Source organism: Jaculus jaculus, chromosome 15 (genome assembly GCF_020740685.1).
Source record: "Jaculus jaculus isolate mJacJac1 chromosome 15, mJacJac1.mat.Y.cur, whole genome shotgun sequence".
In the NCBI taxonomy this organism is placed as follows: Eukaryota; Metazoa; Chordata; class Mammalia; order Rodentia; family Dipodidae; genus Jaculus; species Jaculus jaculus.
The window spans coordinates 33,757,044-33,780,968 of NC_059116.1; the positions used below are offsets into that span (position 1 = coordinate 33,757,044).

General features: G+C 53.8%; 1 protein-coding gene and 1 non-coding gene across 4 annotated transcripts in view; both read right to left on the reverse strand.

Moving 5' to 3' along the window:
- Sbno2 (strawberry notch homolog 2) overlaps positions 1–23,925 on the reverse strand; it is a 51,409-nt gene that overhangs the window by 21,532 nt on the left and 5,952 nt on the right. For all 3 annotated transcript variants that reach the window (XM_045135285.1, XM_004654874.2, XM_045135284.1), the window contains exons 2-4: positions 9,745–9,941; positions 7,506–7,579; positions 6,371–6,482 (exon numbers count right to left, since the gene is read on the reverse strand). In XM_045135285.1, the coding sequence (XP_044991220.1) occupies positions 6,371–6,482; positions 7,506–7,579; positions 9,745–9,822 (264 nt within the window). In that variant the 5' untranslated portion in view covers positions 9,823–9,941. The remainder of the gene's footprint in view (positions 1–6,370; positions 6,483–7,505; positions 7,580–9,744; positions 9,942–23,925) is intronic.
- LOC123455181 lies at positions 18,049–18,160 on the reverse strand. The gene has a single exon (XR_006633735.1). It is a non-coding gene; the product is annotated as a U6 spliceosomal RNA (small nuclear RNA).

Sequence of the window (23,925 nt, forward strand, 5' to 3'; positions counted from 1 at the left end):
ATTCCCCAGCATCCACATAAAGCCAGACCCAAACACTGGCATAGGATCTAGAATTCATTTGGCATTGGCACAAACATGCACACACACGTGCAAATAAATAAATTAAATATTAAAGGAAATAAAAAAGGCTGGAGAGATGGCTCAAAGACACTCGCTCGCAAAACCTGATGGTCTGGGTTCAATTCCCCAGTACCTACATAAAGCCAGACGCACAAAGTGGCACATGCTTTTGGAGATCATTTGCAGTGGCAGGCGGTCCTGGTATACCTATTCTCTTTCTCCCCCCACAACCTTGAAAATAAATAAAAATGTTTATTTTTATCTGATAGGGAGAAAGAGAATGGGTGTGCCAGGGCCTCCAGCTACCGCAAAAGAACTCCAGGCACATGTGCCACCATGTGCATCTGGCTTTACATGGGTACTAGGGAATCAAACCTGGGCCCATGGGCTTTGTAAACAAGTGTCTTAACCACTAAGCCATCTCTCCAGACCCTAAAATTATTTTTTTAATTACCAAATTATATTTTATTTGTTTATTTGACAGAGACAGAATGGGCACACCAGGGCTTTCAGCCACTGCAAAAAAAAAACTCTAGATACATGTGCCACCTTGTGTATCTGGCTTACATGGGTCCTGGGAAATTGAACCAATGTTCTTTGGCTTTGCAGGCAAAGGCCTTAACTACTAAGCCATCTCTCCAGCCCTAAAATAATTTTTTTTAAAAAGCTAACAAAGTTGGGCATGGTGATACACACCTTTAATCACAGCATCCAGGAGGCAGAGGTAGGAGAATCACTGAGTTAGAGGCCAGCCTGAGACTACATAGTGAACCTGGGCTAGAGCAAGACCCTTTCTCAACAACAACAACAAAACAAAAAACTAAGAAGTTCCTGTTAAGGATGATCTGTGTCCCCAACATGACACAATGAAGTCCTGACCCCTGGAAACACTGTTTTTGTAGATGTAACCTGGTAAAACGAAACAGCACAGGGTCAGAGAAGGCCTTTACCCAATCACAGGTGTCCTTTTGAGCTGCAGGGACATAGACACTGCAAAGATGCAGGGAGACAGGGGAAACATGGTGCCAGAAGCCCAGGGACTCACAGGCGCCCTGGCTGGGGTAGCAGGAAGGACAGGTGGGATGGAGGGGGACCCTCCCTACTACTCTACAGTCCTGCACAGTCTTGGCCAGTCTCCCTCTCCAATGGACTGCCTCCACAGGGCCCACCTCCCTGCACAGCTTCCTGTAAGCACGGCGGCTCTCTAACTGCGGTGGACCTCTGATCTCCCCCAGTGCATTTGCAGTCAATGCTCTTCAGAGCTGAGCTCATCGGCTTCGCTTCCCAGCAGCTGGAGCTGGTGGGCGGGCAGGCAGAGCCCGGTTACGGTTACAGGACAGCCCCTGGCCCAGAGGGTGGCCCAGTACAGGCATGCTGGAGGCTGTCTCCCCAGTGCAGGCAAGAAGGGACTGTGCTAGAGAATGAGGGGTCTGCAGTGAGAGATGGCAGAAGGGACTTGTACAGGGGAAGTGAGGACTCTTACTTAGCCAATCAGAGCCTGGACTCCAAGGTATCCCAGCCAGGGCACAGCCCTGGCCAGGATCAAACCCAGTAGAGAACTCATGGGAGGGGCAGAGAGGCCTGGATGGATCTATTCAGCCTAGAGAGGGCAGAAGGCAAATCTCATATGTCTCTCACATCCATCTAACCCCAAGTCCCCAAGTCAGATTCAATCACATCTGGAACATACACACACACAGGTTCTCACTGCCATCACTTTAGGCATGTTTCCTCTCCCAAACACATGGAAACATATCTCCAGGGGGCTCTGGCATGCAAGTCCACAGCAGCCTAAGTGGACATGACCACAACATCCAGCCCCACATCAGTGGCCCAGCTGTTAGCTGGCACACAGGTGGAATATCACTCAGTGATGGGAAGGAATAAAACACAGGGCAACATGAGGGACCCTGAGGAGGACCCTGTGCACAATGTGAGAACCAGAAACAAAAGTGTGGGTCTCCATGACAGAAAATGTCCAGACTAGGTGACTCCAAAGATAGGAAGTGGATTCATGGGGACAGAGGCTGGGGAGATGGGGGATGGCTCACAGGATGAGTTTATTGTAAGATGAGAATGGGGTGGAATTAGCGAGATGGTCACCCAGCTTGGTGATGTATGCAGTGTGTGCTCTTTGACAGGGTGGCTTTTTAGTGACACAAATCATGTCTCAACTCAAAAATAAAGAATGGAGACAGCCAGGTGTCCAGTTCCCCACGCACCTGCACACCCCAGGGCAGCCATCCCTGCTGGGGGCCTGTCCAGCTTTTCCAGGTCACCGACCAGGGACATCAGAGCCCGGGGGAAGGGCTTCCTGCCACCTGGAGACAGAAGACTGAATAGGGATGGGCCCTTCCTCAGAGAGCAGGTGGTTGAGGGCTGGAAAGGAAAGAAGGAAGGAATGGGGTGGGGGGACGGACATTAAGACATACCACCAGGGGAGCCCAGAGTCTGGTCACCAAGTACTGGGACCATGAGCCTTGGTGGGAAAATGGCTCAATAATTCAATTGTTTTGGGGAAAAAAGTGTGCAAAGAAGGAATGTGACCAGCCAGAGCAGAGGCAACGAGGGGCCCTCCAGCTGGGCAGAGGCCTAGTACTGTGGCCTCAGTGACCAGCAAAACCAGCATCTGCAGCCCTTGGGGGACATAGACAGAGGCCAGAGCACATGTCCCAGCAAGGCAATCTGAGCCCACCCTCCACCCTCACACAGAGAGGCAATGACAGTGCTGACAGAGGACCCTGCAGACTGCCTATACATTTAAGATGCTTGCTGTAGCTGGTGGGGTGGGGTGGGGTGGAACACACACCTTTAATCCCAGTACTCGGGAGGGAGAAGTAGGAGGACTGCTGTAAGTTTGAGGCCACCCTGAGGCTACAAAGTGAATTCCAGGTCAGCCTGGGCTAGAGCAAGACCCTACCTCCAAAACAAACAAACAAACAAAATAATCGTTTGGTGACAGGGTCTTGCTCTATAGCTCAGATTGGTCTAGAACCCATGATCCTTCTGCCTCAGCCTCCCAAGTGCTGGGGTGACAGGCACAGAATATTGCACCAGACCTTTGTGAAAATGTTCAGACTTAGAGCTGCAGGGCATCACAGCTTGGCATCCAAGAAGACACTTAGGAGTGCAAAGTCCCCTGCCAATCAGGTCTGTGTTGTGTCCCCAGCTGTGGCTGTGGGCAATGGGAGTCTGGTGGGTCATGATCTGTCAGGGTAGCAGACAAGGCCTGGCTCAAGGGCCCAAGTGCAGAAGGTTGGGGTTCGAATGTGACCTCTATGTTCTTCGTAGCAGAACCCAGGCAGATCTGTAAGGAAGGACCTGCTAATGGGTTTGACTGCTGTGTCATCCTCCCCAGGCCACACTCTGAAGAGTCACACAGGCCAGGCCAGTTCTTCGGTCTTTTTGCTTATGCTGCCAGGGAAAGTCAGGGCTCAGGTTTTGTCTCCAACTGCGGGATGGTTGGAGCTCAGGGCTCAGGTCTGTCCCCAGCTGCGGGATGGCTGGAGCTCAGGGCTCAGGTCTGTCCCCAGCTGCGGGATGGTTGGAGCTCAGGGCTCAGGTCTGTCCCCAGCTGCAGGTTGGAGCTCAGGGCTCAGGTCTGTCCCCAGCTGTGGGATGGCTGGAGCTCAGGGCTCAGGTCTGTCCCCAGCTGCGGGATGGCTGGAGCTCAGGGCTCAGGTCTGTCCCCAGCTGCGGGATGGCTGGAGCTCAGGGCTCAGGTCTGTCCCCAGCTGCGGGATGGCTGGAACTCAGGGCTCAGGTCTGTCCCCAGCTGCGGGATGGCTGGAACTCAGGGCTCAGGTCTGTCCCCAGCTGCGGGATGGCTGGAACTCAGGGCTCAGGTCTGTCCCCAGCTGCGGGATGGCTGGAGCTCAGGGCTCAGGTCTGTCCCCAGCTGCGGGATGGCTGGAGCTCAGGGCTCAGGTCTGTCCCCAGCTGCGGGATGGCTGGAGCTCAGGGCTCAGGTCTGTCCCCAGCTGCGGGATGGCTGGAGCTCAGGGCTCAGGTCTGTCCCCAGCTGCGGGATGGCTGGAACTCAGGGCTCAGGTCTGTCCCCAGCTGCGGGATGGTTGGAGCTCAGGGCTCAGGTCTGTCCCCAGCTGCGGGATGGCTGGAGCTCAGGGCTCAGGTCTGTCCCCAGCTGCGGGATGGCTGGAGCTCAGGGCTCAGGTCTGTCCCCAGCTGCGGGATGGCTGGAACTCAGGGCTCAGGTCTGTCCCCAGCTGCGGGATGGTTGGAGCTCAGGGCTCAGGTATGTCCCCAGCTGCGGGATGGCTGGAGCTCAGGGCTCAGGATTGTCCCCAGCTGTGGGATGGTTGGAGCTCAGGGGCTCAGGTCTGTCCCCAGCTGCGGGATGGCTGGAGCTCAGGGCTCAGGTCTGTCCCCAGCTGCGGGATGGTTGGAGCTCAGGGCTCAGGTCTGTCCCCAGCTGCGGGATGGTTGGAGCTCAGGGCTCAGGATTGTCCCCAGCTGCGGGATGCCTTGACGATGGAGGGTTAGATTCATCATCACTTGTGCCCAGCCCATGTATGGATTTTTGTTCTCATTCACACAGCAGTAGGAAACATGTCTAGATAATGCACCACAATTGAGATGAGGGTTAAGGTGTTGGCTTTAGGACAGAGGTGCCAAGATCCAGGTGAGGTAGGGCAGGTCCCTCTGAAGCTCTAGGGCACTCTGTGTCCAACTCATCCAAGTATCTACAAGTCAGGCATCCCTTGGCTTGTGGCCCTTTCCTCCCTCTTCAGAGCCAGTGGTGTGGGGTCTCATGGCCTATGACCTACTTCCCACTGAGGACCATGTGGTGATAATGGCCCCAATAATTGGGGACAGTTCCAGCTAACGTGCAAAGTATCTGCTGCCACAGAAGTGACAAGTCCCTGGGCTCTGCAGAGCAGGACAAAGGCGCCTGGGGACTAGCTGTCTCTGTACTGGGTACTCCACCACCCTTAAGTCTGAATCAGAAATAGAAAGGCCAGTGTGGTATATCCGCTAACCAGGGCTCCAGTTATAAGCATAAGACTCAGGCCTGGCTCCTCCCTGATCCACGGAGCCTGAAGCCACCTCAGGTCTGGAGGACAAGGACACTGCACAGCCAGGGCATTGAAATGAAGGTCGATGCCTCCAGAGACACCTGGGGATGGTGCCTGCAAGCAGGCACTTAAAGAATGACACAAACCTCTCAGAAGAGAGGTGACGCAGGACAGTATGTGCACCACCAATGTATAATGACATACAGAGGATCCCTGGGCTGATACGCCTCAAGGACCTTCCTAGAGGGAACTGAGTATGGGTTTCCACCAGAGGTGGTGGTGGGGGAATACAGAGTGGCAGAGAGAAACAGAAAGGTACAGAGGCAGTGGCAGAGATAGGAAAATAGAGGCAGAGAAAGACAGAAATATAGAGACAGAGTGGCAGAGATAGAGACAGACAGAAACAGAGTAGTAGAAAGAGAACAGGTGAGGCACACACAAAGTGACTAACCAGCACTGCTGCACAAATCTTTAAGCTTTGGGGGCCCTGGCACGGACCCCCATGACCTGGAGCACAGGCACTGGGCTCTTGTGTGATTTGATGGGTGAGACTGTAAGTGGGTGGGGACGAGGCCAAAGTCCCATGTGGAATGAAAATCAAGGTTCTGGACTGGACAGATGGCTCAGGGGTTAAGTTGCTTGCCTGAAAAGCCTAACAACCTGAGTTCAATTCTCCAGTACCCATGTGAAGCCAGATGCACAAGGTGGTGCATGCATCTGGAGTTCATCTGCAGCAGCTGGAGGCCCTGGTGTGCTCATTTTCTCTGTCTCTCTTCTCTACCTCTCTGCTTGCAAATAAATTAATTTAAAAAAATTTCTTTGAGGTAGTGCCTGGCTCTGGATCAGGCTGACCTGGAATTCACTATGTAGTCTCAAGATGGCCTTAAACTCACAGCAATCCTCCTACTTCTGTCTCCCTAGATGGGATTAAAGGCTTATACCACCATGCCTGGCTAAAAAGTATCTAAAAAAAAAAAAAATCAAGGTCCTTCTCCTTATCTCAGGGTTCACTTCTGATGCTGTTGAATGAAGGGGACACTGGCCACTGAGGTAAAGCCCAAGGCCCCTCAGTGGCCCCAGGCGTCCTCAAACGTGTCACCCACATATCCTCACCCTATCCCAAAGGGAAAGGAACAGCAGTCCTTGGATCTGGGTAGGCTGGTTCCTTGCTGCCCACAGTGGCCTGTGTCCCAATTCCCACTGGGTCCCTGAGGTGGCAGGTGGCCAATGAAGCAGCAGAGGCCCTGTGTAGTGAGCAAAAGGGCAGCTGTTACCTGAGGAAAGTCACTGCTCTTTGGCAGGAAGCTGGGGATAGTGGCCACAGGTGGGTAGCTGGTGTCTGGGCATGGCTGGCCACCGAGGAACGACGAGGAACCTATGAGGTGTCTGCAGGGAGAAAGAAGGGAGTGAGCCCTGGGCACAGCAGGGACACAAAACCTGGCCAGGGCTGCCATCTTGGCCCCTTGAACCATCCCTTCATACAGAGATGGCATCCAGTGGCCAAGTCCCTGAGCTGTTCTGTAGGTCCCAATTGACACAGCTGGGTCTTACTCCTGAGTGACAACTGTTCTCTCAGACATGGGACGTCTTGGCCACACACCTCCAACCTGCCATTCCTCAGTCTCTCCTTACAGCATCTTGACCTCTACCCGCACATGGGAGAGACACAGAAACTGAGCCCAAGGTTCCCTTCCTGTCCCTGAGTCCTGTCCTGCCACTGTAGCATGGCCAATAACAGAGCGGGAAGGGTGTGGCAGACCCAGGTCTGCTGAGCTTCCTGCTGTGAGGTAGCCTCTCCCCCAGCCAAGGAGTGGTGTCCCACGGATGGGAGGGCTGGGCTGCGGGCTGTGCCAAATATCAGCATGTGGGAGGAGAGGACAGAGTGCCAAGAAGGGACAATGCCCTCTCTCTGTGCTGAGATTTAGAACTCTCTGGCCTCCTTGGCTACTAAGGAAGAATGACAGTGGCCGTCCCCAGGTCCCCTCACATTCTTAAAGGCTGACAAAGCTTTTGACAGCAGCACCTGCCATGCTTTCAGAATAGCCTACTAGGATGGCCTCTCAGAAATCATCTGAAGTCCCATGAAGCTTGGGCACACCTACTTCCGGGCCCCTGGCACAGGACTTGCTCCCAAGGTAAACTGCCAATCCTTCAAAGTCCAGTACTTCAGTGCCCTCTGCAATGGGGAAGGTGCCCTCCTATGCTGGCCGTCCTGGGCCCTGGCCTGAGAGCTTCAGCCCTTTCTCCAGCTGGTCCTGCCACAGTCTTCCGGAAGCAAAGCTTCAGCAGTCCTACATTCCGGTGGGCCAGCCCAGGCCAGAGCCAGAACCATGTGCTGGGGAGCAGCCTCATGGGAGCTCTACTCTAACTGGGACTTTGGCCACCACAGACATAAATGAAGACACTTACTGGCTTTCACTGGAGAAGGAGGGGTACGCCGCCTGCGAGAAGCTGCCCCACCACGGGCAGTGCAAAAGAGGAGTCTGAAACAAAGATCATCTGTCAGGAGTTCCCCAGAACCGGTTGGCTAGAAACACAAGAGGTTGGGAGTGAGGGCCACACAATGACCAGGACCAGTCTATGGAGTCACAGGAAGTCATTAACCAATGCTTCGGTTTTTTTGTGGGCATAAGAGATCCCACCTAGGACTGCAGTGAAGACAGAAGATGTAAGCAATATAAGAAGGGGTGTGGTCAGTGGTAGAGGGACAGCCTAGAACCCACAGTGAGGGCTGAGGACGTGGTCAGAGGAAGTGTGAGCATACAACCTACAGTGAGGGCTGGGGACATGGTCAGTGCTACAGTGACAGTCTAGAACCCACAGTGAGTGCTGGGGGCATGGTCAGTGGTAGAGTGACAGTCTAGAACCCACAGTGAAGGCTGGGGACGTGGTCAGTGGTAGAGTGACAGTCTAGAACCCAGAGTGCGTGCTGGGGGTGTGGTTATTGGTAGAGTGACAGCCTAGGACCCACAGTGAGGGCTGGGGGCATTGCTAAGTGGTAGAGCTCCTGCCTAGAGTCTCCCAGTAAAAGAGACTCAGGCCCGGGAAGCCCTCCTGGAAGCCTTGGGCACAATCACTTCAGTCTCCTTTGACCCCCATGAGCCCCATTACTCAGAAGCTCACCTGTTCCAACATGGAGCCCTAACCAACCCTCTGGAGGGCTGCTGGTCTCAGGGACACACCTTATGGCAACCCCAGCACATCTAGCCAACCGAGGCCCCTGAGCTGGGCATTGACCCCTGCTCCTACATTGTCACAGACTATATAATGGCTTTATGAAAATAACAGGTGCAGGGACGAACCACTGGACATCCCCTTAGCACAAAGGCTGGAGCTGAGGGAGAAGGGCATGGGTTCCTGAGGTGGAACCCCCTAAAGCAGCCCCTCAGCCTGGCTGACCACAGAGGCATGAGCACCAATGGCCCCTCGTTCACTCACGCTGCTGTAAGCCAGGGGGCTTCAGGGCAGAGTGGGCTGTAGGACTTAGCCTGAGAGCTGGAACCCTGGGACAGTCATGGCTTGGCCCACACATCACCAACCTCTCCCTGTGGGTGGCCTGGGTGGGCACTAATGGGGGCACCCTAGTCCCACACACAGGGTGGCATGGCCAGCCCATCTACGCCCACCTGGGGACTGAACTGGAGCTGTGGGGCTGCACTCTGTGCAGAGACAAGGGTGCTTGGGGACACTGTGGGCAGCCCAGCTCCAAGCACCCTACTCTTAGGCAAAGTTGGGTTCATCTAAGACCTCTCACACCAAATTCTGGTCCCTGGCAGAGGTGCCTTGTTTGGCTTCCAGGGAATGTTACCACAAAGGGCACAGGCATCCTTAGGGGACCAGCCTCATCCTCCAAGCACCCAGGATCCTGTTTTGGATTCACTCTAGGATGGACTGAGAGGAAACACAGAGCTATTTATAGCAGAGGAAGCTGGACTCTCCCCACAGACCAACAACAGGGAAATAATTAAGTAAATTACAGGCTATGGAGATGGAGGGCCAGTGGGTACAGGGACTTAAATGGCCAGGAGGAAGGACAGGCACTGGACCCCAGCCAGGGTCCCCATGCTGTAAGTTACATTTGATCCCTTGAGCCTCTGATTCCAGCCCCATGACTGGCGACTCTGCATGCTACTTCCTCTCCCATGCCCACCACAGGGAGTATGTGGTGGGCACAGCTGGGTGTGGCACAAGCTCTGCATCTCTAATGACCCTGCTGTCCCCACCTGTGCTCTGTCAAACTCTGAACTACTTTCCAGCTCAGGAAAACTTGTTCTTGTCTTGTCCCCCCTGTGCTCTGGGACAGTGTGGGAGTCCTGAGGCCCTGTTTGTGTCGTGATTGCCAGGAAGGGCAGGCATGAGCCAGCAGAAGAGGCAGGAGAAAGGTGCTATGCTGACCAAAGAGAAAGAGCCCGCTGGACCAGGGAGCTCAGACCAGTCATCCCAGCACTTGGGAGGGCTGAGGCAGGAGGATCACTGTGAGTTCCATGCCAGCATGGGCTACAGAAATTCATGTCTGCTAGGGAAGTTCTATTAACTGAGCCCCAGCCTCAGCCCCCTCCCAGGCTACATGGCCCAAATAGCCATCAGAGCATGCCCCCACCCCCCCAGTCCCACTGGGTAGAATGCAGTGGTCAGGGCCATGGCTCACCTGCAGCTGGATACCACCAGCTGGTGGTAGCTCATGCGGAGGGTATTCCCCATCCATGGCGGGCCCCACTGCAAGCATCAGGGGGCAGGCAGGGGTGCGTGTTTTAGGCTGGTGGCAGGTGAGGGCAATGTGACCCGTGATGACTATCTAGGTTTCTCACTCCATGGTGGCAGCAGCAGCAGAGGTGGCATCATGTCCTGCAGAGGGAGAAGAGGACCTCCTGAGGCTGTCCTGGATTGTTAATTGTTCCCTAGCCTCCTTCCCTGTCCAGCCCTACCAGGCCCCTGGGCAGTGTGTGGATGCAGAATGGCCTTGTCCATACTAGACTCTGGCTCAGAAGGTGTAGAGCTGGCTCCCTCGCTACATCCCTCCAGCCTGCAGTGACCACCACTGAGCAAAACACCTTAGCCACTGCCCACAGAGAGGTGCTGCCTGTTTGGTGACCTGGGCTATGTGTGCGGAGCCTGAGGCTAATCTTGTGTCCGCAAGCCTAAGGCCCTGCTGAGAGGATCCTGCCAACCCAGCAGTTCTGAGCTGGAGCCTGCTGCTGTCCCTCACACTGTGATAGCCTCTCCTAATGGTGGTCAGGAGCCCAGAAGAACCCTGGACATTGTCTGGGGCCCAGGACACAGTAGTGCTCCAGGGACAGGCAGTGTTTTGGCCTGTTGTGTAGCCCACCCTGAGTCCTTACAATCTCACACAGTCCAAGACAACACTGCCTCACCCCTGGGCTCACGCATGAGCTGATGAAGGTTCCCAGGCTCCCCTCTGAGCAAGAGCAGGGTCCCCAGGCTGGCCTGTGGGTGTGGGTGGGTGTGCTGGGAACTGGGAGGGTAATCAGCTGAGAGGCAGGAAGGGGAGGTGGCCACCAGCCGGCCAAGCCCTGGAGTAGAGGCTCAGGACTTCCAGTAATCACAGCCGACCAGCCCCAGCCTCAGCAGGCCAGGCTTGTGCAATCCTGTGGGTGAGGGGGATGGGCGCTGCCTGCTCCATGAGGAGAGAGGGAAAGGGGCCCAGTTAGCAGTCAGAGGCGCCCCAGAGCTGCAGTCAGTGAGACTGCCAGGAAGGGCAGGGGCACCACACTTGGTCCTGGGCTGTCTCACCCTCTGCTTGGCCTTCTTGCTGTCCCAGAGGCCCAAGTCCTCTAGGACGTCCGGCTATTTAGATACCTATTCAGGTTGGGGTCTGAGATACCCTGGTACCTGGATGGTACTCTGAATAACCCCAATGGCAAATGCACCAGTACTGTAAGATCTTGGGCCCAGCTCCTCATTAAAAAAAAAAAAAAATTTTTTTAGAAAGAGAGAGAGAAAAAAATGGGCATGACAAGGCCTCCACCCACTGCAAACAAGCTCCAGACACATGTGCCACTTTGTGCATCTGGCTTACGTGGGTACTGAGGAACTGAACCTGGATTCTTAGGCTTCACAGGCAAGTACCTTAACCACTAAACCATCTCTCCAACCCTCCAGCCTGTTCTTATATTTGGTGTTAAGTGTTTGCTTGTCATGCACAAGGCTCTAGGTTTAATCCCTAGCAAGAATAAAGAAAGAGAGCCAGATGTGGTGGTGCACACTTTTAATCCCAGCACTCAGGAGGCAGAGGTAGAATTGTGAGTTCAGGGCCACCCTGAATTTACATAGTGAATTCCAGGTTAGTATGGGCTAGAGCGAAACTACCTGGAAAAAAAAAAAAATCAAAATATAAATAGGGATGGCTGGAGAGATGGATTAGTGGTTAGGGCACTTGCCTGCAAAGCCAAAGGACTCAGGTTCAATTCCCCAGGGCTCACTTAAAGCCAGATGCACATGACAGTGCATGCATCTGGAGTTTGTTTGCAGCGGCTGGAGGCCCTAACATGTCCATTCTCTCTTTCTATCTGTCTTTTTCTCTCTTTCAAATAAATATTTTTTAAAATAATAGCTGGGTGTGGTGGTACACGCCTTTAATCCCAGCACTCAGTAAGAGGTAGGAGGATTGCCATGAGTTCAAGGCCACCCTGAGACTCCATAGTGAATTCCAGGTCAGCCTGGACTACAGTGAGACCCTACTTCGAAAAAAAATAATAATAATAAATAGGGAGATGTGCTTGCAAAGCCTGCTGGCCTGGATTTGATTCCCCAGTATCTATGTAATGCCACATACACAAAGTAGCACATGCATCTGAGGTTCATTTGCAACAGCATTAGGCCCCAGTGCACCCAATTTCTCTCACTCTCTCTCTCTCTCTCTTTTTTTTTTTTGGTGTGTGTGTGGGGGGGGGGTAAAGTTTCAAGGTCAGGTCTCGCTGTAGCTCAGGCTGACCTGGTATTCACTATGTAGTCTCAGGATGATCTCGAACTCACCATAATCCTCCTACCTCTGCCTCTCAAGTCCTGGGACTAAAGATGTGCACCACCATGCCCAACTTCTCTCTTAAATAAACAAATAATTAAAAATCTGGACATGAGGCACAGCAGACCTGCTCCACCTGGAACCTGTGGTCCCCTGGGTCTTACTGGCCCACCTAGAAATGGGCTGTGGTCCAGGCATTCTGCAAAATGCAGCCCTTTCCCTCAGTGTACTCAGCATAACCCTGAAGGGCAGAGAGGCAGGTTCTCATTCACCCAGGTCCAGCCTTGCCAAGGAAACTGGCCTTGAGGTGAGCTTCACCCCACAGAGGGGTGGCCCGCCCATTCTCTACAGAGGCATCCCAACAAACCCTTCTCAGCCCAAGTGCACACATTCCTGGGCTATAGTCTTAGAAAGCAAAAGTCAATGGGGAGGCACCACAGTGACCTCAGGACTGGCCTCAGGACAATGACCAATGGACCCCTCAGCAGCAGGCTGGGTGGCTCTGTGTGTGTCATTCCCTCTGGCCACCTTGGGGCCCTGGAGATGCCTCCTCCTCCAAGTCTACTAAGGCCTGAGGAGGACAATCCTGATTGGCAGCCCTACAGGCCTCAGGGTTCAATAGGGCAATGGGGGTTGGGGGTCGGGGGTCAGGCTCAGGGCACTGACACACCTGAGGAGGAGCAATAAGGGGACCTGGTTGGGATCTGTGCCGTTGAGACCCTGGCAGGCTTCTGTGATCACACAGTGTGTTCAGATCTGGACAGAAGTAGAAGTTCAGCATGACTATGTGGCAAGGGGTCATGGGGCACCTTGAAAGCCGATTAGAACCAGAACCTTCGTAGTCCCCACAGCACAAGTAGGCTAGCAAAATGGCACAGCTCGACCCAACAGACTGAAAAGTTAAACACAGCTGCCCTATGACCTGGTGATTCCACTCCTGGCCACGGGACGAAAGCACAAGGCACATGACCACACGCATGCTCAGAACGCAGTGCGATTCATAGCAGCCCAGCATCCATGGACAGAAGACAGACACACAGTGCCTTCATCTCTACAATGGAGTGTTACTCAACCAGAAACAGGAGTGAGGCTCTGACACAGCACAGTGTAGAGGGACCTTGAGGACAGTGTATTTTGTGAGAGAACCAAAAGGCCACATAGTATGGTACCTCAGAGACAGGACTCGTGGGTGCCAGAGGCTAGTAAGAAAATGGGGTGACACTGCCTGTTGTCCATTTCCAGGCTCCTGTGGAGTGGAGGCTCACACCTGACATTCCTGTATTCAGAAGGTAAAAGCTAGGAGTGTGAGTTTGAGGTCAGCCTGAGCTACAAAGAAAATCTGTCTCAACCAACCAATCAATAAACCAAAACAAAAATAATAAAAGCCACCAGGCGTGGTGGCACACGCCTTTAATCCCAGTACTGGGGAGGCAGAGGTAGGAGGATCATGGTGAGTTCAAGGCCACCATGAGACTACATTGTGAATTTCAGGTCAGCCTGGGCTACAGTGAAACCCTACCTTGAAAAACCGAAAAAAAAAAAAAAATTAAAACTGAAAACTACAAATGGTGCTTAGCATGCACAAGGCCCTGACCTCACCCCAGTACCATGGAAGCCTAAGCAAGTGAACCAGACAGTGAGAATATGGAACATGGTGAGTGTGAGACAATTACAAACATGGGCACAGGGGCACTGGCTTGTTAGAGGCTAAATGCACACTGAATCCCTGAGCCAGGCCTGGACAAGATATAGTCTAGAAGCAGGAGTGTTCCAAATGCAGCCAGGAGCAGAGTTCCAACCCTCAAATCTATTCCTTAGATGGAAGGCACAAGTTGCTCAAAGGCAGCCATTTTTTTTTATTTTTTGTTTTTATTTATTTGAGAGAAAGAGAGAGAGAGAGAGAAGGAGAGAGAGAGAATATGGGCATGCCAGGGTTTCCAGCCACTGCAAACGAACTCCAGACGCGTGCGCCCCCTTGTGCATCTGGCTAACGTGGGTCCTGGGGAATCGAGCCTCGAACCAGGGTCCTTAGGCTTCACAGGCAAGTGCTTAATCACTAAGCCATCTCTCCAGTCCAAAGGCAGCCATTTGACTATTGTGTCCACCTCATCCCCAGACATGCTGTCCTGATCTTGAGTACACAACAGTGTGTGGCCAACATTGGGGAGGACTGTGTCTGGGTTCCTTGAAACTATACTTCAGGGTCCCCAGAACGTTTGCCACTGTGAGTCTCTCTAGCAGTGGCTTCCTCAGGCAAGTGTTCGAAGGTGAGTGTGAATGTGGATTGGGGTGCTCACAGAAGCCTGAGAGCATGCATGTGGACACATGCTCCCTGAGGCCCCAACCTGGGGCCCCTCTCAGGGACAGTTAACCCGAGTGTCCACAAGGCCTTGGAGCTGTGTAAATCAACTTGAGCCAAGGGTGAGGACCAACTGCATGGCCCTTCCTTTGTTTCCAGAACCTGGCCTCCTCTCCAGTTTGGAAACTTGAATGGCTAGGGTGCTGCTGAGCCTCATGTCTACATAGGGGGACAGGACAACAGGGTCTTCCCTGCAACTGAGCTCTCACCACAAACTAAGGCATAGATGGCAGCTGCCTGCCCTGTGGGGTACCCTGGACTACTACTCTGTCCCATCTTACAAATAAGAAGCCCAAGACTTCCATGGCATCCTGAGGTCCCAAGTAAGACCCTCCTGCCAAAAGACCCCCCCCCCCACCCTCCCCTTGGTTTCAGGCACATAAGCAAGATGAGAAAAGATACTGCTCTGACCCCCAAGCCCACCCATAGGAATCCCCAGAGTTGATCCCACCTGTGTGATACACAGGGAAATAGAGACTCGGCACTCATACTGGTCTCTCCCAACCCATGGGGCTAACACCGCCACTCCTGCTCTGAACCCAGATGCCTCAGCTGGGCCAAACTAGGTAGAGTGGACTTTTTGCCCTGCCCAGGGGAGGGGAAACCTGGACATAGGATAGGGATGGCTACCTTGGAGGGTGAAGCCCTAAGGGAACTCTCAAAGAGGGCCCTGGGGTCAGAGTCCTTGATGCTCATGGCCCAGCCTATGGTATCTCATTTGGAAAAGGGTCTCTACAGGCACAATAGATGGCATTAAGATCTGGTTGAGCCAGGAGTAGTGGTGCCTCACTATGAGTTCAAGGCCAGCCTGAGAGTACAGAGTGAGTTCCAGGTTAGCCTGGACTACAGCAAGACCCTGCTTTGGGGTGGAGAGATCAGGTTGGGTTTACAGCAGGCCTCGAACCTGGTGACTTGTGTCAGGAAATTTGGGCACAAATTTCCAAGTTGGTCTGAGAGAAAGTTATGTGAGATAGGGACAGAGGTTGGGGTATTTTATGGCCCAGAGCCCAAGGACACTGAGAGCAGGGGATGGAGGCTGAGTGAGGCATGAAGGACCCTCCCTGGCCAGCATAGGTCTAGGGCTTGGTTGGAGTGCAGGGTTCCACTCCTGTATTTTAATATTTTATTTATTTATTTGAGAGAAAGAGAGAGAGAGAAAGAATATGAATGGCGCACCAGGACCTCCACCCACTGCAAACAAACTCCAGATGTATGCACCCTCTTGTGCATCTGGCTTATGTGGGTCCTGGAGAATTGAACCGGGATCTTTTGGCTTTTCAGGCAAATGTCTTAACCACTAAGCCATCTCTCCAGTCCCTCCACTCCTGCATCTTAAAATTTCCCAGGTTTGGGGGGAGGTCTTGTGCCCCAGGAAAGTCAAAAGGGTCCCTGAGCTAACACAAGTAGCCATGGCCAACCTCCTAAGGAATTTGGCAGCTAGCAGCCTCAGAAGGAGATTAGTATGAGCCATGACCTTGGGCCTCCAAAGTCCCCTGGAGGTTTCTGGATCGTGGCAACTTTGGGTTGCCAAGGGTAGGTAGAGGCCTCCCAGCTATGAGCACATGGTGTCAGAGGCAGGCTGGCAGGAGGGGCCATGAATGAGGACAGGGCGCTCAGGGCACAGGGTATGGATGTGTTTCTCTAACTTCTAGTTTAAATCCTGACTCACAAGAATCTGGGCCTAGCGCACTTCTGCAGCAAACAGTAGTTGGCCCAGGGGACCCCAGAGCCAAGCTCACACAATCTGCCTAGAGGAAGGCACCAGGGCTAGAATTGGCCATGGGCTCCCCTACTAAGCCCCCATTGCCCCATAGTTCTGGGGAATTGGCTATAGGATACCCTAGCCCCCACTGCCCCCAAGTTCTGGGGAATGTCAGTCACAAGACCAGCACAGCCCTTCCTTAGGGCCACTCCAGAGATCACACTGTGGGGGGCTCCACACAGAACCCTGGTTGCAAATGGAATTCCCCACTCATACCTTCCAGGACCTTCTGAGAGCAGGGTCAAGTGCAAAGGAAAGATTGGCAAGGCCAGGCATGTTAGCTCATGCCTTTAATCCTAGCATTTGGGAAGCTGGGGTAGGAATAGCACTGTGAGTTTGAGGCCAGCCTGAGACTACATAGTGAATTCCAGGTCAGTCTGAGCTAGAGCAAGACCCTACCTGGGGGGGAGGGGGGAAGAGGAGCTGAGTGGACACCATGAACCACTGAGCTACACTTGCAAATGTCCTGTCCTGCCTCATCCTCTGGGCCAAGTGATGGCTCTGTGGGGTGATGGTCCAACAGTCAGGGGACAAGGAACCCAGGTGGAGTCTCCAGCTGGGTAGGCAGTGAGAACAGTGCCCAGTGTCCCCTGGAGAGATGCTCTGGGGAGTCAGTGACCATATTTAACAAACAGGGTCCAGGCTGCAGGTGACTTTGCTGATGGATGAAAGGCCAAATGAAGGCCCAAAGGACAGTGATGGCAGAGACCTTGCTGAGGAGGTAGGTCCTCACTGTGTGGCATTGTGACCTGAACCTGACAGCTGCAGTAGGTCATGCCCAGGTGGGACCTGAGGATCACAGGATACAAGCCCCCATGCCTCACCCAGAGACAGGGCCCTGTGCCTAGTGAAAGGAAGCAGGTACATGGGAGTTCTAGGTTCACTTCAAGTACAGAACCAAAAGTGGGTGACGGCCAGCACTCAGCACCATGATGAGCACTGCGGCCATAGGGGATGGGAGCCCATCTGAGGACTAAGGAGTAGTGCCATCAATGCTGGGGACAATCAGAGCACAATAAACATGCAGGCAGAGAAGAAAGCCTTGCAGCCAGAGTGCAGGGGCCCACAGCAGGGGTCATACCTTAGCTCTCTGGAGTCCACGGGTCCAGGTGGCCTTTCCCAGCTTCTAAGCGAAGCAATTTCCTAACCAAGGAAGAGGCACATACACACCACTGTGTGGACCACGTCATGTGTGTATAAACAGGCCATTGCATGGACAGACCATTGTGTATAAACAGGCTTCTTGTGTGGACCAGGCTGTGTGTGTGGACAGGTTGTGCGTGTGTGTGAAATAGACTGTGTGTGGCCAGGCTATGTGTGTGAACAGACTGTGTGTGTGTGTGTGAGGGGGGGGGAAGGGGGGGAGAACACCAGGATTTGTGAACTAGGCCATGTGTGTGTAAGACAGGCCATCTGTGTGGAGAGGCCACATGTGTAGACAGGTCATGTGTAGATGACAGGGTTGCAGGCCTCAGAAGGTGCTCATTGTCATTCACCTACTATCAGGCCCAGGGCTGGGCTTCAGTACATAACCCTCATTACACTCTGATTGTAGCTGCCTGTCCCGTAGGTCTGGTGGGGGACACAGCCTCTTCAGTCACTACTGGGGACCCTCAACCTACATCTTGCTGCCGTCCACACCCCCCCCCCCCCGGACCCCTACTCTATCTACTCTATCCACTCCCAGAGAGAGCGAGCTGGAAGCTTCCTCAAGGTGAAGGCCAAACAGCCTGTGCTCTTGCAGAGCTGACTGCTGCTCTTGGTGCCCACACTGACGTATGTGTATCCTCCTGCAGTAGCCTTCCATCTCCCATGTGGGCCTTGTCTTCTGCAGTGTCTGTTCTGGTCCAGAGCTTTTGCATGGTCTTTTTAAATTTTCTTTGTCATCCTTGCGCAAAGGCCATGCTAATCTTTCCTGTGTTGTTACAATTTTAGTCTGTGTGCTGCCAGAGGGCGAGCACATGGGTTTCTGACAAACTGACCCTCAGATCATCCATGTGGATTAAAATCAAATTCCACTTGCCCCAACTTCCTGGTCCATTACAACTGACATGGCCTTGTTTGTCCAAGCCCAGTGTGGAGGGACAATCCCATCAACCCACCGCTGAGCCACCCTGATCCCTGAGAGTCCCTATGGTCATCACTGACCTCAAGCTCCTTTCGTGCATGAAGGTCATCTGATACCCAGAGGAGGAAGGAAGGAGGCTGGCTCTTGCTTGGGCTTGGGCCACAAGGACAAGCAGCAGGAACCAGAGCAGGTGTCCTGTCTGTCTGTCTGATTATCTGTGTGAGATTCTGGGCTCTGCACTGGCTGCAGAAGGGGCCCAAGGTACATCACAGCACCTGAACCTGCTTTCTTCTGTTGTGACAGGGGCCTCCACCACAGGACCCAGGCCAGCTGGCAGGCTGCCCAGGGAGGGACTCTGGAGTCGACAACCTGGGCTCTCAGCTGAGGTGGAGGGGAACCTTTCCATGTGTTCCATCAATGAGCAGTCTTGCTTTAAAGGAATTACATTAACCCCGGAGCAGGCAAGGCAGCCAGTAGCACCCAGCTGGGGTCTTAGACATGCCTGCTGCCTGTTGTCAGGTCTCTCCTGCCTGTGCTCATGAAGACTGGAGGTGCCATCGCTACTGGGACACATCTGTGCTCATGAGAACTCCGGTGCCATTGCCACTTAGACACCAGGAGTCTTGACCTTTGTCCTGTTTTGGAGATGGTTCTCATGTAGCCCAGGCTGGCCTTGAACTAGTTATGTAGCCAAGGATGACTCTGAACCTCTGATCCTACCACCTCAGCTTTTGGAGTGCTGGAATGACAAGCTTGCTCCACACATTTTCTGCAGGGCTGGGGATGGAACCGAGAGCCTTGTACATACTAGGTGAACTCTCTATCCACAATAAGCTGGGTATGGTGATGCACACCTTTAATCCCAGCACTTGGGAAGCATAGGTAGGAGGGTCGCCATGAGTTTGAGGCCACCCTGAGACTACACAGTGAATTCCAGGTCAGCCTGAGCTGCAGTGAAACCCTAACTCGGAGGAAAAAAAAAAAAGACCCCTGAACAGTGACCCCCATTCCCTGAGAGGCATCACATTCATAAGCCTGCCCCTAGGCCCAAGTGTCACCCAGGCCAGCCATATGCACCCAAACTAAGGTATAAGAATGCTTAGCTGGGCCCCATGTGTATAATTATAGGTGCTGAGTGAGGATAAAGTCCCGCTCTCTGTAGCCACTTGGAGTGTCCAGGTACCTTCCTCTGGGGCACCTTCCTTTGCTCCGCCCTCCAGTCCTGGAAAGGGGCAGGAGCCTCTATGGGCAGGAATGTGGCCTGAGGTATCTAGATGGTCTGGTTTTTCAGGTGAGGCTGCAGATTGGGATTGGGGACGGTAGACCCAGGTTGTTTAAAGTGGATGACAATGTCCACCACACCCAGCCCCCCAATGCTCAGCACCATCATGTTCCTATGAAGCCAGGGTACAGAACACCCCCAATGACATCCCTGAGCCTTCCAATATCCACCTGGGACTCGGGAGTTCACATTCTCTAGAACCCAAGGGCAGGGCTCAGCAGCAACCTGAGAAGCAAGCTTGTGCCCACAGTGATGGAAAAACAAGTCCTCAGCAGCCAGTGTGAGATAGCCCAAAGCCAAGGTACAAGACCCAGTGCCAACTGAGACTCCTAAACAAGGAGGGTGCAGGGCCCCAGTAACAGCTGAGACCCCCCCAAACAAATAGAGTGCAGGACTGCAGTGCCAGCTGAGGCCCCCCAAACAAACAGGATGCAGCACCCCATTACCAGCTGGGGGCCCCACAAACAAACAGGGCGGTCAGGATGTGGTGACGCATGCCTTTAATCCCAGCACTAGGGAGGCAGAGATAGAAGGATCACCATGAGTTCAAGGCCACCCTGAGACTACATAGTGAATTCCAGGTCGGCCTGAGCTAGAGTGAAACCCTACCTAGAAAAAAACAAAACAAACAAACAAGGTGCAGGACCCCAGTACCAGCTGAGACAGCCCAAGGCCACAGTGCAAGACCCCGGTGTCAGCTGAGACACCCCTCCACAAACATCAGGGTACAGGATCCCAGTACCAGCTGAGACCTCCCCAAAGAAAAGGTACAAGACCCCAGTGTCGGCTGAGACGCTCCAAATCCAGGATACAGGACCCAGAGCCATTTGAGACCCCCCCACCAAAGCCAGGAAGCAGGAGCATCCACACCCCACTTCATGCAGTAACGTCTGACAGAACGCACACACCAGTTCAGCCCAGAACGTTCCAGGCACTCTGAGTGGCCCCAAACCCACAGGCCACCTCTGGTCCCTGCTGTGCTACACTGTCCTCCAGGGACATCATTCCTGCAGAGCCCCATCCCATAACTCACAGCCTGGCCCCAAATGTGTGCCTCACCTGCTCCAGTCACATAAGGGCAGATATTAGTCCAGGACAGTGAGCTTTGCATCAGTTTACCTGACATGCAGAGGGGCAGCTGGGGCTCAAGGCCAAATGAAGTACTATCAGGGCTCTAGGGCATCAGGGTAGCTAATACCCTGGCATGAGGACCACTATCCAGGGCAGGAACTTCATCCTTGACCCTCCAGCAGGCCTGGCACAGCCACCCCACCCTGGGGAAAATGAATCAGTCCATAAATGTCTCCTGTAGACCCAGCTCGGCTCATCCCTGTCATGGTCTTTGACCCCTCAGGGGTGGGGTGACAGGGGACTCCCAGGAAATGATCACATCACTTTCGAAATGCATGGAGAGATCGCAGGCATCTCTCTTGGTTTCACTTAGGGACGTGTTGGGGACAGGATGGGGCTGGGCTGGAGGAAGAGACCTTCCAACTGCTTATCTCACTCAGACCATTGCCCTGGTCTAGGGCAATTCACTGCCTACACAGGCCAGTGACCCACAAGCACATTTTGGAGGATCCAGGCAGACCCTTCCTATGGATATACGGCTCCAGGGCACCAGGGCATGGATATGGAAGGTGCCCGCATGACCTGCAGACACACCATTATCTCCCACTGTGCCCTCAAGCATTGATGCAGGCATGGACATAGACACTGAAACAAGAGACCAAAGAGCATCCATAGGACAGCCCAAAGCACCCATCTGACATCCAGGCCACCAGAGGGCCAACCCTGCTCAACAGTGGCACACAGACCCTATCCCAGTTCTAAGTCGCAGCTAAGGCACCACTGGAGTCCAGGGAGACAGGTGATAGCATGGTCCCGGCCCTTCTCTTAGGGGCCTTAGGGATGAAACTCCCTACCAGTTTTCCAGGGAACTCTGCTGTGAGCTGGCCAAGGCCCTTTCCAACACTCTCCAGAGACTGAAGCTTCTGAGGGGCAAGATGGACTTGACCTTTGAACGAACACTCACATACCAAAAAGTCCACCTGAGCAACCTTAATGGTACCTAGGTCTTTCACCTCTATCCTGTTCCAGAACATTCCACCACAGCAAAAAGAAGCCTCATCTCATTGGGCAGTCACCCCATCCTCTCCCTGGAAACCACAAACCCACTTCCTGTCTCCAGATTCGCCTACTGGACTGTTCCTATCATACAGCCCTAACTGTAATCCTTTTGGGTCTGATTCTTTCATTGAGTGCGGTGTCCTCAGGTCCTTCTATGTTGTCAGGAGTACAAAATACTCAGAGAGCCCAGGTGATAGGACATCTGAAATCATCTGAGCCACAGCCTAGAGAGTACCATCTCTCTCAAAGAAGCAAGGTGACCATTGGGCCTGAGGAAGTCAGCTCTTCTCTCCAAGCCCCCTCCAGGGTTCAGGCTCTGGAATTCACCTGCAGTCACCCACACAGCCAGCTACACAGAAGCCAACCAAGCTAGGGTCCAAATCTGAATGACATGGCCTGTCGCTGCACCCAATGGCCAGCCACACCCAGCCTGCCCATGCGCTGCCTGACCACATAGCCCACGGCTGTGGAAAAAGTGAGTCGAACCCTAAGCTGCCCACTTCGCGTGCCATCATGCAGGCAGGAGATGCTCACACCCACGACACCAGCACATGTATGTACAGGCAGGGTACACACATGCACACATTCAAGGAACATATTCCCATACATATATGAGCACACAGAAATAAGCACACTTGAGTATATGATGCACACATGACCCTGGGGCTGTGTTGGTGCTATGGAGTGGGGACCCTCCTGCACACACTCCAGTCTCTCTGGAGTGAGGACCATCTTGCTTGCACACATTCCAGTCTCCCCAGAGTGGGGACCCTCTTGCGCACACTCCAGTCTCTCTGGAATGAGGACACCCCTGCACACAACCCAGTCTCCCCAGAGTAGGGACCCTCCTGCACACACTCCAGTTCTAGTCTCCCCAGAGTGGAGACCCTCCTACGCACACTCCAGCATCCCCAAGCGGGAACCCTCCTGCACACAGTCCAGTCCCAGTCTCCACAGAGTGGGGAACCCTCCTGCACACAGTCCAGTCCCAGTCTCCACAGAGTGGGGAACCCTCCTGCACACAGTCCAGTCCCAGTCTCCACAGAGTGGGGAACCCTCCTGCACACAGTCCAGTCCCAGTCTCCTCAGAATAGAGGACCTCTTGCACATACACCAGTTCCAGTCTCCCTGGAGTGGAGACCCTCCTGCACACACTCCAGTATCCCCAAGTGGGGACCCTTCTGCACACATTCCAGTTCCAGTCTCTCCAGAGTGGGGACCCTCCTGCACACACTCCAGTGTCCCTGGAGTGGGGGCCCTTCTGCACACACTTCAGCCTCCTCATGTGTTGAGTTTGGGATTATGTCAGACACACACATACACTTCCCCCCAAACCAAGAGAAGCCAATCTCACCCTGGATGGGCCCCTGGGGGAAGTGGCCAGGAACACAGCCTCCTTTCTTCTCTCCCTGGGTCAGTTTTTCCCAGCTGGAGGAGCCACAGCTGGTCCACTAGGGATGCAGGGGCAGGCCCATGGGCTATGGCATGACATGGGTCAGGCACAGGCTCTGAGGCCCAGTTTCCTTCCTATGCACCACAGCCACCCCTCTTTAGCCTTTGTCCCTCTGGGAACAGTGTGTACAAAGCAGATGACAACCAGGCTGGCACCGTGCACCCATGGGCTGAGAGAGCCCGTGTCCATCAACCCCACCTTGAGAAAGGCCTCAGAAGCTCTGAAAAGCCGGTGGACACCTCTAGGAGCTGCACCCAAGGACCACAGGGAAGCCTGTGAGCCCTGAAACACTGGGGGAGACAGGACAGAATCTGGCAAGGTATCCCTGGGGACAGGCCCCAGCCACTACAAAGCTGCTCCCCACTAGGGATCTGCAGCAGAAAGCACAGTCCCTACCAACTATGCACCAGGCAAGGAATGGAAAAGGGTGGCCTGGTTCCTTGAAATGTCACCAGGTCCCAAATCACCACCACCCAGACCAGGCACCTGCTCATGGCTCCCTAGGCAGGAAGGCCAGTCCTAAGCAGGCAGGACCTACAGGCATTCCAGGAAGCACAGCCTAGGAATGTCCCCACTTACAGATTCAGGGCTTGTTTTTTCCTTTCCAGAATGTTAATCAGGGCACCCAGTTCCTGTCCTAGCACCCCAGAGGAAACTGAGGCTGGCTCCTCAACTTCAGGCCAGTCTGGACTGGCCCCTCTAGGCCCCCTACCAGGGCCAAAGACTTGGGGCAGCAGGGCCAATGTAGTACTGGCATACAGCGCCAACGTGAGGGGCTCCATGTGAGGACGTC